Source organism: Pelmatolapia mariae, linkage group LG22 (genome assembly GCF_036321145.2).
Source record: "Pelmatolapia mariae isolate MD_Pm_ZW linkage group LG22, Pm_UMD_F_2, whole genome shotgun sequence".
NCBI lineage: Eukaryota > Metazoa > Chordata > Actinopteri > Cichliformes > Cichlidae > Pelmatolapia > Pelmatolapia mariae.
In genome coordinates this window covers 21166951-21182095 of record NC_086245.2, presented here as the reverse complement: position 1 = coordinate 21182095, position 15145 = coordinate 21166951, and the positions used below count along the sequence as shown (strand labels likewise).

The 15145-nt window shown below is 39.1% G+C and overlaps 2 protein-coding genes across 2 annotated transcripts; one reads left to right on the top strand and one right to left on the bottom strand.

Annotated features, from left to right (window-relative positions):
* Nucleotides 1-192: 192 nt before the first annotated feature.
* Nucleotides 193-1179, bottom strand: gngt1 (guanine nucleotide binding protein (G protein), gamma transducing activity polypeptide 1). The gene is made up of 3 exons (XM_065471047.1): nucleotides 1053-1179; nucleotides 831-929; nucleotides 193-675 (listed from the first exon to the last, which is right to left on the bottom strand). The coding sequence occupies exons 2-3, from the start codon at nucleotides 924-926 to the stop codon at nucleotides 550-552; spliced, it is 222 nt and encodes a 73-aa protein (XP_065327119.1). The 5' UTR covers nucleotides 927-929; nucleotides 1053-1179; the 3' UTR covers nucleotides 193-549.
* Nucleotides 1180-1758: 579 nt separating this feature from the next.
* On the top strand, nucleotides 1759-5280 carry tfpi2 (tissue factor pathway inhibitor 2). Its single transcript, XM_065471045.1, has 5 exons — nucleotides 1759-2296; nucleotides 2524-2694; nucleotides 3861-4040; nucleotides 4163-4336; nucleotides 4821-5280. The coding sequence occupies exons 1-5, from the start codon at nucleotides 2176-2178 to the stop codon at nucleotides 4898-4900; spliced, it is 726 nt and encodes a 241-aa protein (XP_065327117.1). The 5' UTR covers nucleotides 1759-2175; the 3' UTR covers nucleotides 4901-5280.
* The last annotated feature ends 9865 nt before the right edge of the window (nucleotides 5281-15145 follow it).

The window sequence follows — 15145 nt, the reverse complement described above, 5'->3', positions numbered from 1 at the left end:
TCGCAAACCCGTCGTACTTTAGGGAATAAGATCTCAAATTTGATGTTCACCATCATTATTGGAACAAAATAATAATGATCACATAAAGACTTGGAGAGAAAAAAACCCTCTGTATGTATGCAAATGAAGTTATGAAGATTTATCTGTTTCTCTGCTTTGTCTACAACCCTTCAGTGAATCACAGAGACAGGCTGAATTATAAATGTGCACATTTAATGACAGTTGCTTCTGTGAATGAAACAACATATGGGCCCATGTGCTCAGATTATATACACCACATGAGAGAGAAGCATTATGTAACACTTGCCAAATAACTTTTAATTAGTGCATCTTTCCCAAAACAAAAAAAAAAAAAAACAAAACAAAAAAAAAAAGAATTAGAAGGCTACAAATCTGGCCCCAAGATGAAGAATTGTTTTACACGGGAAGTCATAAATGTTTTCTTTATTGTGTCCTTCTAGTCATCTCAGTCTGCAAATCCATTTTACAAGGGCTGGGTGAACATCCTTGGGTACTAATCTGAGATATGAAAAGCTCCTTAGGTCCAGTCTAGCAGATGACACAGCCACCTTTCTCCTTGAAGGGGTTCTTCTCCTCTGATATGCCTTTGACGAGGGTGTCCTCCTCCACTAGAGCCTGAATATAGTCCTTGATTTCCTCACAGCATTTAGATGTCTGAAAGCAGCAGCCAGAAAGCGTATTTCAGTTTTGAATAGCCTTTGTGATGTAATTAGTTTGACTAAATAAATTGAAGCTGTCTGATATTTACTTTTGGATGTAATCAAAAACGCATATTGAGCACACAAATCACCTCAGTGTGGAGAACTTACCAACCACCTCTCGAGTTTGACTTCAAGTTTAAGCTGGTTTACTTCCATCACAGCCTTGTCCTTATCTGTCAGATCCTCCACATTTATGACCGGCATTTTCTGTCAAAAAAAGGAAACGTTTAACCTTTTTGTTAATGCTTACTTCCACATGATAAATAAATGAGCTTAAAGAAAATGTTCACAATTCGTAAGACTTAGCAGAAGGGATAGGAATGCACTTACGAACGCTTACAGGAAGCAGTCCTTCACCCCCGAAATCCTGCTGAAGAATCCCTCTCCTCTCGCTCAATCTGGGTTATAAAGTAATCAGCATAAACAATTCTAATCCCCTAATCTGATTAAAACAAGGCCCCACTGAATGATCATACCAGCAGCTCAAGTACACAAAGGAAGGGGTGGGCAACTCACACAGGTGTCCATTTGAGCTCCTTTGATGTAAAAAACAAAACAAAACATGGTGATGTATTTTTTGTCTTTTATAGATTCAATTTGGAACTTTTGTTCTATTTTAACTCTGAGTTTTCTTGCAGGGTCATTTGGATATGGGTTAAGGGGTGGCGCTTCATTTATCAGGTTAATTTTGATAAGACGGCTAATCTGTGTTTAGCCTCCACCTGTCAAGGTGGAGACACATCGTTCTTCTAAACGTGAATGCACGGCAGTTTTCCAGTTAATATCCTTCATAAAGGTAAAACCAAAGCAGTGGGATGGAATTAAGCTGCTGTGTTAAACCAATACAAATGTTAATGTGAGTTTTAACTTAACTTGCAGATAAGGCTGATTTTTCATGGTAGGACGTCGTAGAAAGAAGCACTTTTATCATGAAATAACATGAGCCACGGTACTATTAATGTGACTCTGAGTGAAAGTACGTTTGTGTGTGTGTGTGTGTGTGTGTGTGTGTGTGTGGATTCGGATCCGGTCAGACGGGTATTCTGGTGGGGACTTGCCTGTGTGGCTCAGACAAGAAAGATGTGTTAATGTTTCACAAGCGTGTGTGTCCCTAGATACAACGCAATATTGGCTCTGTGGAAATTTTACAAGGATGCTGTGTGGGTTACTGGATCGCTGCACATTCCCATCATCATCATCATCATCATCATCATCACTAGAACCAGTGGCCTGTGACAGTGAAAATATCTGACTCTCTCAAGCAGAGCAAGTTCCTCCTCATATTTTATTAAGACTTAGTCACATGATTTAGCGCTTCTCCACGTAATTCAGAATAAAAACGTTTCTTGTGACGTCATTAATCAACTGCAATAATTTATTTTCTTTGGCGCGCTGACTCAGTACATGCCCGTCCCTCTTCCTGACTGTGCTATAAAACAAGGTCTGAGTGGGGATGGTAGACAGAGCGGAAAAGTCTGGATCTCGACCAAAACTTTGCACAATGGAGCTTTGCGCATTTGCTCTGTTTACAATAATTTCCTCGTTTTACGGCGTTTTGGCGCTGCCACCTAAAGGTAACTCCACATCATGTTTTGTTTTTTAATTTCTTCTTCGCGCTTCTTCAATGTTTTAATCAACTTTTTAAAAGCTGTTCTGAGCTTGTTGGTTATCACATGACCTCGGGCGTAATACAGCCCGTAATCCAGTTTGGCGTGTTGTTAAGCATTGCTTAAACTTTCTTTTCCGTGTCTTTACAACGGTCCTCCGGTATTTCAATAACAATGTGCTTGGTGCTTTTCAGGCGTGTGCCTTCTTCAAGTGGATGAGGGACCTTGCAGAGGTAATATTCAGCGGTATTACTACAACACTATCACCCAGAGGTGCGAGGATTTCGAATATGGAGGCTGCCAAGGGAATGCCAATAACTTCAAGAGTTATCAGGAGTGCCACAAGACATGCTACAAAATTCCCAGTAAGTAGCCTGACCCGTGAATTATTAGAGGTGGGAATCAGACAACACATGATATAATATTATCACAATACTTCCCTCAAGATGTGATATTATTGCGATTTTTAAGATATTGTCATATGCTGAGTATTGCATTAACATGTATTGCTGTTTACTCACATTTCCAACTGCATCTATGTCCTCAAAATGAAACTTTGTCAGAATCAGTTTTGTCCAATAAGATAAAGTTATCTCACTTCACTTATTTTTTTACTACTAAAACCTAAAAGATAAAGCCAAAGTCAGTGTAATATATCAGTTTGTCATTGAATGAGGTCAAATTGGCAATTACAGTGGGGGAAATAATGTTAGTAAAGTATGTCAAGTTTACTTAGAAAGAAATGAACAGACTCTGTTTTTATAGTAGTTTCATTTCAATGGAGAGTGAGACAGAATATCAATCAAAACTCCAGAAATAACACATTACACAAAAGGTATAAACTGATTTGCATGTCACTGAGTGAAATAAGTATTTAATCCCCTACAAACCAGCCAAAATGTGTGCTGGATGGGTTTCCAGTTGAGCTGATTTAATGCAGGTTTGTAACGTTAAAGTCAACTAACATTATCTCAGAATGGTGATGAATGAAGTGAGCCTACGTGTTCAGATAATTTGAATTTATTTACTTATATATCTGTATACATGGTATTCCTGTATCGATACGATATCGTGATGCAAAATATCATGATACCATGCTGTATCGTTCACCCCCAACCCATATGAATTATCATGGATCATTAGGGATGAAATTCTGGGCCAGTACCCATGTTTTAGCTTTTGATTTTGCTACTTAGCCTGCCTTCTCTTCCGGGGAAAAAAATATTGTCATTAAACACAAAATTATTTATGTGATTCTAAACTTTTTTCAACTCTTCTTTACACCATCTTTGAACATTTAGCCAGCCCACAACACATAAGTATTGGGCATTGACACAGATAAATTGTATTTTCTTTCAGTATCAGCTGACATTCGGCAGATACATCAGTGATGGTGACCTTAGGCATGTCCATTTTATTTCATTTTTAGGAAACTAGCCAGTGCCTCTCTGGTTGTTAATATGAATTAATTAGTGTTGTTTCACCAGATCTCACTGTTAAATGCTGATTTTTTTTTCAATTTTCTCCACAGAGGTTCCCCCAATCTGCAGATTTCCTAAAGAAGAGGGACCCTGCCGGGCTCTCGTCTCCCGCTACTTCTTCAACATGACCACCATGCAGTGTGAGCCATTTAATTACGGTGGCTGCTACGGGAATTCCAACCGCTTCCTTAATCTAGCCTCTTGCATGGAGTACTGCAGTCCAAAAAAAGGTGAGCAGATTACCCCCCTGAGTCATCCCTGTGAGGATACACAATAGACAAAGTCATTGCATTCACAAGGAAATGATTAAACAATAACTGGCGAGCTCTTCCTTGTGTTGTGTCACTTACAGCAATCCCCGTGCTCTGCCGGGAGCCTCTGGACAAAGGGAAGTGCTCAGCCACCATACCTCGCTATTACTATAACACAGCCACCAAGACGTGTGAGGAGTTTGTCTACTCAGGCTGCGGTGGGAGCAACAACAACTTTGTCTCGCAGCAAGCCTGCATGGACGTGTGCGCAAAAGGTGTGCAAACCTGAGCCGGGCGGGAAGGGTGCATGGGTGTATGTTTCACAGCTCATTGTGAAGTCTTTATCTGAAGATGATAATTTCAGGAGAATTTTCTGACTGCTTAATTCAATAATGGCAGCATTTGAATTGCCACTCAGACCCACTTACTGGATGGAAATAGGAGAAAATTCAGAAAGTCTGGGGGGAATTGGAAAGAGACCAAATTATGCTCAGTTGATTTATTATCAGGCCTAAAAATGCTTGGTATCTTGAAAAAATAAAACTACTGGCTTTGACTCAGGCTGGATGATGCTTTCCAAAGCATTCATCCACTGCTGCCAATCGCTATGCTATGATCTGGAGGAAACCAAGCAAAATCTGTTCCTAGAAAGCCAGTTTGGTTAATTGTGAGACTAAAAAGTGCACAATCGTTAGTATTATATGTTATGCTAATCAGCTGTTATGCTTTTTTTTTTTGCTTTTTTTTTTTTTGTTCCAGGATGGAAAAAGCATCCAGGCCAAGGAAAAATTCTGCGAATGAGAAAAAATAGAAAACTCGTCACTTCCTTGCAGGCGTAAATGTTTGACACTTGTACTAAGGAATTCTCTCTTGGAGAATTTCCACATGGAAGCTAATGTGTGTTTGTTTATGCTGAAATATCGACCAGGCTGCCTATGCCCTTGTGTGACATATTTTGACCACATTTGTAATGTCATTAGAGCATTTTTCTGAATTTTTTATTGACTGTATGCTGTCAGTAAAGTTCAAGAGGATGGATTGCTGCTGATGATGCTGTTGATTCATGTCCAACATTCCTGATTATGTATTTTAATACCGTATGAATGTAATGTATGCTTTTCTTTTGTTCAGTTACATTTTTTTACATGAAAAATCCTGAATTTGTTCAGGAATTCTGCCTTTTCTGTATTTTGATAACACTGTGTTAAGCAAATTACTGTACTGTGCGGTATTTTCATAAAAGTAAAAACTAAAATTATGTGGATTTCGTCTTCTTCAACCATTACCATGCACATAAACTCAGAGTGTCTGCTTTTACCCTAAAAACTGGGCTGGTTTCTTCACTTTCCCTCAGTCACTTGCACTTTATCTCCAGGCTGCTCTTCCGTTCCTTACTAATGTTGCTGTCTTCCCTCCTTATCTGGTAATACTTTTCAAGGCGCTTGAGCCTATCTCATTCGTTTCAGCATAGCCTTGAATCGGGAAGGAAGCAATCATGGGGCAGGGAAACACTGCTGTGGCAGGTTCATTAGAACAGCACTGCATATTTAGAGGAGAGCAAGCTGCAGGTTTACAACACGTGAGTCATGAGCTTTCAGAAATATTGTCTGCAAATGTTTTAGCAATTATAATGTAATTATAGTGGAATACACACAATAACACGCCCCACAGCAGAAAGCATCCATGCAGGAAAATGAATGCACATGTATATTTTCCTCCCAACCTCAGTTATTAAAAAAGAGTTTTAACAATTGCGTTTTGGTCAGTAGTTTTTCAGATAATATACTCTCTTTATCGTGAAGATAAATCACAATGGTCTATAATGTCATTAAGGAAAGCAGGCTGTTAGTATGAACACCCTGACTGCCTTAAATCCGTGCTCTGCTCCATCTCTTGTAACACAATAAGAAAGTGCCGTGTGATTCTTCAGACAATAAATATTTATTGAAGATATAAATGGAAACTACTCATCCATCTGGCTCAAATATAAATAGTAATAAAAGGGAATGCATTTGGCTAGGGATATTGCTTTAAGTACCAAAGCTAAATCATCTATTAAAAGTATGCAAGGGAGCAGTCATCCTAACAGTATGCAGCCGTTAAAAAGCCACACTGAATCATCACTGCTGATCATTATGAAACCGGTGGGGGAATTGCTGTTGATAATATTTCAACTTCCTGCCCTTTAGGATAAAATTTTATGGATACAAAATTTCAGGAAGGACAGAAAATTTGATCCTAAAGGGCTATATACATATATTAAAGGTATTTGTATGAGGCATATATATATATGGGGAAACATGTTTCTGACTGTTAAATCATAATTGCACCTTGCAGCAGCATATTCTTCTGTGGTGCCTTTAAATCAACAAATGATGTGACGAAGCTTTGAAACGGTAAAAAAAAAAGAAGAAAAATTGACTCAGTTATTAACTTTAAATCTCTACGACTATTAGCAAGTGTCAGTATCACACTGATTGCTGATTTTGTGCAGTTCAGGTGAACTGAGATGATTTGATCATGCTCTGGTTATTTCATTAGCTGCAGTACATTAGATAATGTAAGTCATTTTGCTCCTCATTCTCAAAAGTGATTAATGCATATTTACCGTGAAACATGATCCTCATTTAAAAGTGCATCAATTCAATATAGAAGGCTTCTTTTCACCATTTGTCAAACAGCAATGTTGCTCTGTGCCAAGATGCCTGAGTGTACTGGAGGTGTAGGTGAACGCCAAGGGGAGAAGCTTCTCAGACGCCACCTGGTGGCTGATTCACAAATCTAAGAAGAACCAAACACTTAGTATAAATATACTTAATACTACTATATTACTCTATTTACTTCTACTAAATGAGCAAATCAATATTTAATGAACAATTTGAAAGCCACTGGGTATATCTGGATGCTTTAATTTAAGCTTTAAACTTTGGGTACAACAGTAGCTATCCGTATATTGGAGGAACCCATGCCAAGCATCTTAGAGTGTTGACTCAGCAGCATTTATTCATTTAGAGCCTGTTTCTGTAAGTGCATCAAGTTTCTCGGGGGGGAAAAAGCTTTATGGTTTATAAATGTTTTATAAATTTCTTTTTGGGCACCAAACCAAATCATTTTGTGTTCTAGGAAGTCTGACACTGGTGGATGGTGAAGCAATGTAATTTAACAAGCACGGCCTCTCAAAATGGGAACACTGTCCTAAGCTGATCAATCTTGTCCACCGTGCAAGTGTTCCCAAACCCCGAAGAGGAAATCCATTATAGCTATTTGTGATATTATCAACAAACAAAACAGCCTTCTCTGTGGATTGATGGCTAACTTTGTTGTTGCTCATGCGAACTCCCGAGCTAACATAACAGAATGTGAGCACAGCTCTTGATGCTGAATAGAAAAAGGCATCAGTGGATGTCATTTTTCCTTTTTCCGTAACTTAAGTAGTTCGCCTTTGTGACATGGGCCTTCAGTAGGGAAGCAGTATCACATCACAATTTGCATATATCAACTTAAATCCATTCACTTTTATTTATTTAGGAGCAAATCACACCAACAGTCACCTCAAGGTGCTTTATATTGTAAGGTAAAGACCCTCCAATGATACAGAGAAAACCCCAAAAGTCCAACGACAGCCTTATTAGCATGCCCTTGGCGACAGTGGGAAGGAAAAACTCCTTTTTAACAGGAAGTCATCTGCCACAACCATTTAAAGTTGAAGTCACCTTGATAAGATTGCTGCAAAGAGTTGTAACAAGTCTAAATTTGTATTAGTTTTGTGTTGCCGTGCTTTTTCTGACTTACCTCATGATATCCTCAAAGCCTTTGTTGAGGAGCCCTAACTTCCAGTAGCGCAAGTGTGTTATTATTTTTAGAACCGTGACTACAGGAGTAATGTACGCCACACGCGTTTTCTATTTTAAGAGTCGCCATTTCTTTTGCTGTCACATCACAGACTTGGTCTGTTTCAAGCGTAGACCAAACATGCCAGCTGCCCTCTGTGTCCCGACATGTCATCAGAGTTTCCCCGGCATTCATCACCGTCTGCTGCATAAAGTGAGACGTCTCTGTCCCTCTCCCCTCACATACTGAAGATTGATGTGTCTGTTGAGGAGAATCTGGACTGTTCTTCACAGTCCATCTGGCTTCCAAACACATGTATCTGTTGTACAATTAAACAAGTCAGGCAACTCCTTGTGCTTCTGACATGTTTTGGAAGACTTTGAGGTACAAATTCTGAATCAATTCCCAGAGAAAATGCCAACAGAAATAGACGGAAAAGAGCTGTGTGTGCAGTGATCTGCACACCTCACTACTCCTGTTCATCGTGCTGTGGCTTGGGTAGTGGTGCGGTAATTAGTTTTTGAGGTGAATATTAACTTCTACAGTTTCCATGACAGATTGTAGTTTTAGTAATAACTGTAAGAGTTAATCATTGTTTAATAGACTTTAAGCATGCCCACCGTCCACAGGTCCTTGCAGTAACATCTTCCTCTTGTTGTTTGAGAACTGCATCTCTTTTGCAGCAGATGACTCACAGCTGTGAATAAATCCTTTTCTTCCACCTACCTGCAAATGTGCCACACTCCTTTTTTATTAAGAAAGATTAAAAATGATTTGAGCATAATGAACAAATACAGAGGTTGAAGTATTAAAATCGAATAAATAAAAATTACGATTTCAACCTGTGAAGGAGCCTCTCTTTTTCCCCTTTTCCTGGTGTGTTTCAATTATCAGCTTCCCTGAGGTCAAAGACTTTATATTAAGTTCAGCAGTTCTCTGAAGACAAGCCGACTCAACACATCGGCACAGCTGAATTTGCTCCCTGATAATGATATTTTTTCCTTTATATATATATATATATGTGTGTGTGTGTGTATTGCTTACGCTTACCCCTTTGAGGGTTGAACTGGACAGCTGCAAAACCTACAAATAAGCTGTGAAGTGAAGATCTGAAAAAATGGATGCAATTATGACATATTCATAGAAAAAGTGCAGGCTAAAGAGCATAGTCATCAATCAATAATTATGAACACTGGGAAGTAAAACTATTTGGATGGTATCCAGTAGGTCATCAAAATAAACTAGCTTATAAAATTGCAGTACAGATTTATGTTATTATCTCCCACTAGTTCGCCACTAAATGCAGCGTGTTAGTGTTGTGAATTTTTCACAGCACACATTTTGACTTTTCACAGCAGGAAAAGCAAAAGCATTACTAAAAGCATTAATGATGCTTCTGTTCTGCTCGTGTACCTTGGTAAAACCGTGAAATTTGAAATATTAAAAGCACACACACACACACACACACACACACACACACACACACACACACACACACACACACACACACACACACACACACAATCTGTTATCTGTCAGATATTTGTGAGAGATCTGGTAACTCAGGTGTGCGCTGAAAAGAAGGATGCCGAGGTAAGTAGAGGTTCAGTAAGACGCTGGCAATAAGAAGAAGCAAACTGGTATAGATGTGTAAAGCTAAATAGAAGCTAGCTGTAGATGGCAAACACATAACAAATAAGGCAGATGGCAAGGTTGGGAAGCAGCAGCTGAAATGGACTGGATGAGCTGATGAAGAGAACAAGTGAGTGGACTCCTATATATAGTGTGTAGGGGGAGACCAGCGATAACAGCAACAGATTCGGTTCCTCATAACAGAAACAAGCTAAAGTGATTGCAGAGTAACGAGGACAAAACTGATTTTGACATAAAGAAGTCACTTTTTGGATGTTAACTATTTTCTTCTGCTGTCTAAAGTTTAGATGACTGTGAATTTTGAAGTTATATCAGCTTTACCCCCTAGGCTATCTGTTAAAACTATACATAAACAACCCATGCTAATATAGGTCCTGCTAGCTTGAATACAAGATTGTAACATGGGGCATTTCCCTGCAAATAGTAACAGTTAGAATCTGGTCTTTAAGTGATGACATATGAACCCTGCTTCCGCGTCCAAACTCTGCGTTTATTAAGGTTGTTGTGTATTTACCATGTGTTAATGCTTTGTATCTTGTTCTATTTAACCTGAACAAGCCCCTAAAAAAAAGTCAGTGATCAATGTTGCCTCCCTTGGTTTTAATTACCAAAAGCTCAGTTTTTAACAACATCATAGCCCATGCTGGTAAGTTTACAGCATCCTGCCATGCGATTGTATTTGTCCCTAAACATCGGGAACCCTCACATTAACTTTTATCGAGTGGAAAAAAGTTAGCGTTCATCCTCCAGCTTCACTATATTTATATTATGCTAACATAGCTGTGTCGCTAGTGATCACATAGCAAATCTTTATATACCAGCTAGTGCGACTTCAGTAACCCTACAAAAGTCACTGCTGTTTAGTTTTCTGTCTTCATTTATGTGATAAATAGCAGAAGTGATAGCAGAGCTGTACATTTTTTTTTTCAGAAACGGTATGGTAAATGGTATGTTATGTTTAGGTGGAAACTAGCGAGCTAACTCCCTGCTAACTTCCAACTCAGGAAAATCATCATGGATGCCTGGATGTTAAACTTAATTGTTACACCTGGTAGAGCAGTCACACTGATCATTTTATTAAAGATGAAAGAATTTAGACAGTTTGTAACTCTCAGTGATGCCGCAGTTTTCGTTTGACTTTGGGACCTGAAGCAGAGTTTAGACCTGGAAACGGCTAATGACGTCAGGCTTAAAGACCAGATTGCAGGCATCTGATTTCTCTATCTTATTGCCATAAAGGCAACTCTAAAACTCTGACTTCTTGCATTAAGATGAATATTAAAGCCTTGTCCTTGGTAGTAAAAATATATTAGTTGTACTATTAGTGCATAAAAAATGGTCCTTTTCTCAAAAGATGAGTAGTGTAATTTGAGTAGTCTGACTTACGAAGTAAACAGTAAAAAAATGTTACTCACCAGCTAGTTTTGTGATTTAAATGCAATGTTTTTTAATGATTACATTCTGAATGTATAGTTAGCACTCAGGGAAAAGACATCATTACGCAGCCTATGGGGAGAGCACAGCGAATGAAAGTCTGTCGTTGATGGTGAACCTATGGCAAAGGTGGTACTGAGGGATAGGTGCAGGATTTTCTACTTAATGCAGTACTCACACATTGATGTGAATGCTGAGATATTTGCCACTGTACATGCACCTTACTAGCTATGAAGTAACGCCTGCATAAAACCATTCAGATGCGGGAAAAAATGCTCAACCTCTAAACATCTGAAACCACTATGTGAATTTGGTAGATCAAATGAATACATTAAATTAAATGAAGCTTTAAAAAAGAGAGCACATCATGAATGGAAGTCTGATATCCGGTGTCCTAATGTTTTAGTTTTTTGCCAGCAATGTCAGGTGGATGAGTGATATATTTTGCTTTTAGTTGCTTAGTGCCCAAGTATGCTCACAAGAGTGCTGCTTACTGTTTGGTGCTGGGAATTTAGTGTGCAGAAAACAGTATCCTGCTCTCACAGCAGACAAGCTTCTTTAGTGTGAACCTGGACTGTCACATAGGAATATTGATTTGATTAAAACCTTATGTAAAAACAAATAATGACTGTATTTATTCAGGGTCATGTTTAACAGTTCAGCTTGAATTCATCTTAGGCTTAAGCGCAGATAGACACAAAAGTGATTATGTCATCAAGAAACAACCCTTGAAGAGGCTTTGGTAGTGTATAATTTTACTGATATAGGCATTTTATTTTGTGATTCACAGCTAGCTGGAAGCTGGATTAAAACCAACATATTTATAGATTTAATACAGTGTCTCCATAGTGTAGTGCTATACATATTTTCCTGACAAGCAAAAAACCCCTGGTTTTGAGCCTGGGAGGAGACTAATATCTCTTGGGGGAGGGGGGGTGGTCACAAAGGGCATCTGATATACAAATCAGCCATATCAGGAATATGCAGAGCTACCTGCAGTACCTGAAAGTAGCCTTTATTTCTTTATTAATTCCAGTGAAAAACTAAGTACACCCTAACCCTTGCCAGGTGCCACTAATCAATCCAGTTGATTACATGATCATCAATAAGTGAGCCCCTCTGTAAAAGCACAAGTTTTGGCAGTTTGCTTACTGGAGCAGTCAGCTGTGTCCTAACACAGCACTACAGTCTTCCTGGGAGTCAAGATCCCACCAAATTCAGTGTGAGGCCAACCAACTAAAGTTTGGTTGAAACTGGGTCATGCAGCAGGACAATGATCCCAAGCACAGCAGCAAAACAACTGAAAAAAAATGGCCCAATCAAAGTCCAGACCTCAACCCGACTGAAATGCTGAGGCAAGACCTTAAGACAGCTGTGCATAAATCAAGCAACACTGTAAAGACAAGCGGGACAAATTTCCTCCACAATGATGTGAGACTGATGAAGTCCTACAGAAAAGAATCACTTTAAGTTATTGCTGCTAAAGTTGGTTCTAAAAACGATTGAATCGTGGCGTGTACTGTCCTTTTCACTTAACTGTATATGAAGGAAAGGGACTCTAACACGTATCTACTTTTCTTCTATTGTATGTAATTATTCCTTGCAGTCTTTAACTTGCAACGCTGATGAACATTCAGTTTTCAATGCGTCGAAGACAAAAAATAATTGCATTGCTCCATGGTGGGATGGGATGCGGTGGCGTCACGTTAAATGCAAACAGCACACAGATGTCGCCAACACTGGCGTCCAAACTTGTATGTTCTTTGCTGTGGCACCATTATCCTCTAGGTTCACATCACAGTGGATTCCATGAAACGGGCTTCACTCCAGCTTCGTTTTCATCATCCTTCCTCCAGCGTCCATCATCACCACAGCTGACCATAATGAGGGATTCTCTGAAGAGGGCTTGCTTTTTCATGGAAGTGTCCTCTAGCCGCAGCACCATCAGCCAGCACGACTTCAAATGCTACCAGGGAAAGAGGGTATTCTGCCAGGAGGGATTTCTTGTATAACTATGGTGTTGTACATTTGGAATGACATTTATCTAGGGGTGGCCAGAGGAGAAAGTCATTTGAAATAGAGAGATGAAGAAAAAACCAATAGCCTTCTTTCTTTTTCTATTAAGAGATTTTCCTTTGTGTTTTTTTCCCCTGTAGGATGATTTAAAGTTAATCTGATGTATGCAGGTGTGCAGATGTGCATGTAAAAATGTAGCTGACAATGGCAACGTGTTTTTTTTTCCCCAGCGTTGGAAGATTACAAACATTCCCAAGTAGATTGTGTTTGTCCACTCCTCTCTTTCTCCCGAGTGGATGTTCTGCCATTACTGCTGGTTTGAAGGCAGCGCCGCTCGCTTGCAGATTGCATGGCTTTAGCGATGACAGGCTCATCATGTCTGACACTGTCGTAATGTGTTATAAATATGCAGCTACATGTTCATCACCGCTTACTGTGTGCGGTTGTCTGTGTGCATGTGGGCGAGATGAAGAGAGATGAATGTCAAATCTGCGATGACAAGAATTGCACACAAACATCTGGTTGTGCTTGTAATTAAGTGCAAGGAAAAAGTTGTGGTTCAACAAAACGAAAATGAGAAGACACTGGGTTTGTTTAAGCACTCTCGATACGCTGGTTCCACAGGTGTTTCTCTGTTTTATACACCGGTGGTGATTTAAAAGCCAAGCCAGGCTACCAAACACCAAACACTGTGCCTTAAATAGGGAAATCATTTGCTAGGTGAGTACCTTATGCTCACAGTGATTTGCATTTTCTTTTTTTAATTTGCCTCAGCTATATTTCTTTAAAAAATACAACAAAACAAAAAAACTGATGAATAACAGACGGGATAAATAGAATACATACATGGCAGTCGGATAATGGACTCAATCCACCAATAACTCATCAGCCGTCCTGGGGAAAATCAGCTTGACGTGAAGAGTGTATTCTAATTCCCATGCTGATTGTTATTACCGTGATCTCAGTGACTGCAGAATGGAAGCCTTCTCTGTCATTAAAGATGATCACACTGTTAACAGTGTGATCAAGTTGTGTGGTGGCGTTTCCATCCTGCCTGGATTGTGATGACATTATTTTAAAGGGTTCACCGCAGATTCCAAGTCTGAGTGAATAACAAAGGTAGATCCTTTTTTAGAGGTCACCTATTCAGTCTCTTTAATACTTTACTAGTCTTTACTCCCTCTCTTGCTCTAGTGTAGTAGTCTCATTACTGCTGCACTATTGTGCGTGTAGTAAAGAGATGCGTGCAGAGCGTGGGCTTGGGTTTTGTTTGAACATTGGGGGAGGTCTGGTAGTCCTCCTACAGGAATCATCAAACACTTAGTTTCCTGCTTTCTGGTGAATCTATATGCACCAGTTTTTCTCTCGGTATCTATTTAAAGTGAAACTTATTATGTTTCAGAAACCAGGTAATAAATAAATGATGCTATAATGCTTCCTGGCATTCTGCACTACTTTCAATATCCATCTCTAGATCGGCTTTTCTTATCATCCACGCTACCTCGGCATGCACACAGGCACGATTTATCCTTTTGTCCCTATTGTAGGATCTTTACCTTACAATACAAAGCGCCCTGAGCTGACTGTTGCCTGGATTTGGCGCTATATAAATCCAATTAAAGTGAACTGAATTGAACTGAATTGGTTGTGTTGACGTAAATAACCTTTCCCCACCTGTTCGCATCAGTGACAAATGCTACTTTTTTGATTGTGTGACTTATTGCACATTGGAAACATAAAAAAGTTTTGGGTTGTCTTGTTCTTTTTAATTCATATCTGTCTGTAAAAAGATACCTCTATGGTCCAGTGCCCTTAATGTACCCTTTGAATTGATTTTTCGGTGAAATCCGCAGCAAAGCTTAACATAATGAATAGCATGTATAAAAAAGAATTACACATTTTAGTTAAAATAAAGGATGTAAATGAGACAAAATCGAAATTTAAAGCATGAATGTATGCTCTATGACGTGTCTGGAAGGGCTCCTAAGTAGCTATTATGAAACGATGTATCCCCCTTGACTGTATATTACACGATCTGTCACAAATGGCATGATGGCTGGTCACATATCGTGCCACGAGTACCTATTATAAGAGATTTGTGACAGAAAAAAAGTATATTGACTGCTTAATACTGTCTTTATGAGGTTAGA

Coding starts and splice junctions, on each gene's coding strand:
- gngt1 (XM_065471047.1), bottom strand. CDS start 926: ATGCCGGTCATAAATGTGGAGGATCTGACAGATAAGGACAAGGCTGTG. Junction 676..830: donor TCAAACTCGAGAGGTGGTTG/GTAAGTTCTCCA, acceptor TGCTGCTTTCAG/ACATCTAAATGCTGTGAGGA.
- tfpi2 (XM_065471045.1), top strand. CDS start 2,176: ATGGTAGACAGAGCGGAAAAGTCTGGATCTCGACCAAAACTTTGCACA. Junction 4,041..4,162: donor GTACTGCAGTCCAAAAAAAG/GTGAGCAGATTA, acceptor TGTCACTTACAG/CAATCCCCGTGCTCTGCCGG. Junction 4,337..4,820: donor CATGGACGTGTGCGCAAAAG/GTGTGCAAACCT, acceptor TTTTTGTTCCAG/GATGGAAAAAGCATCCAGGC.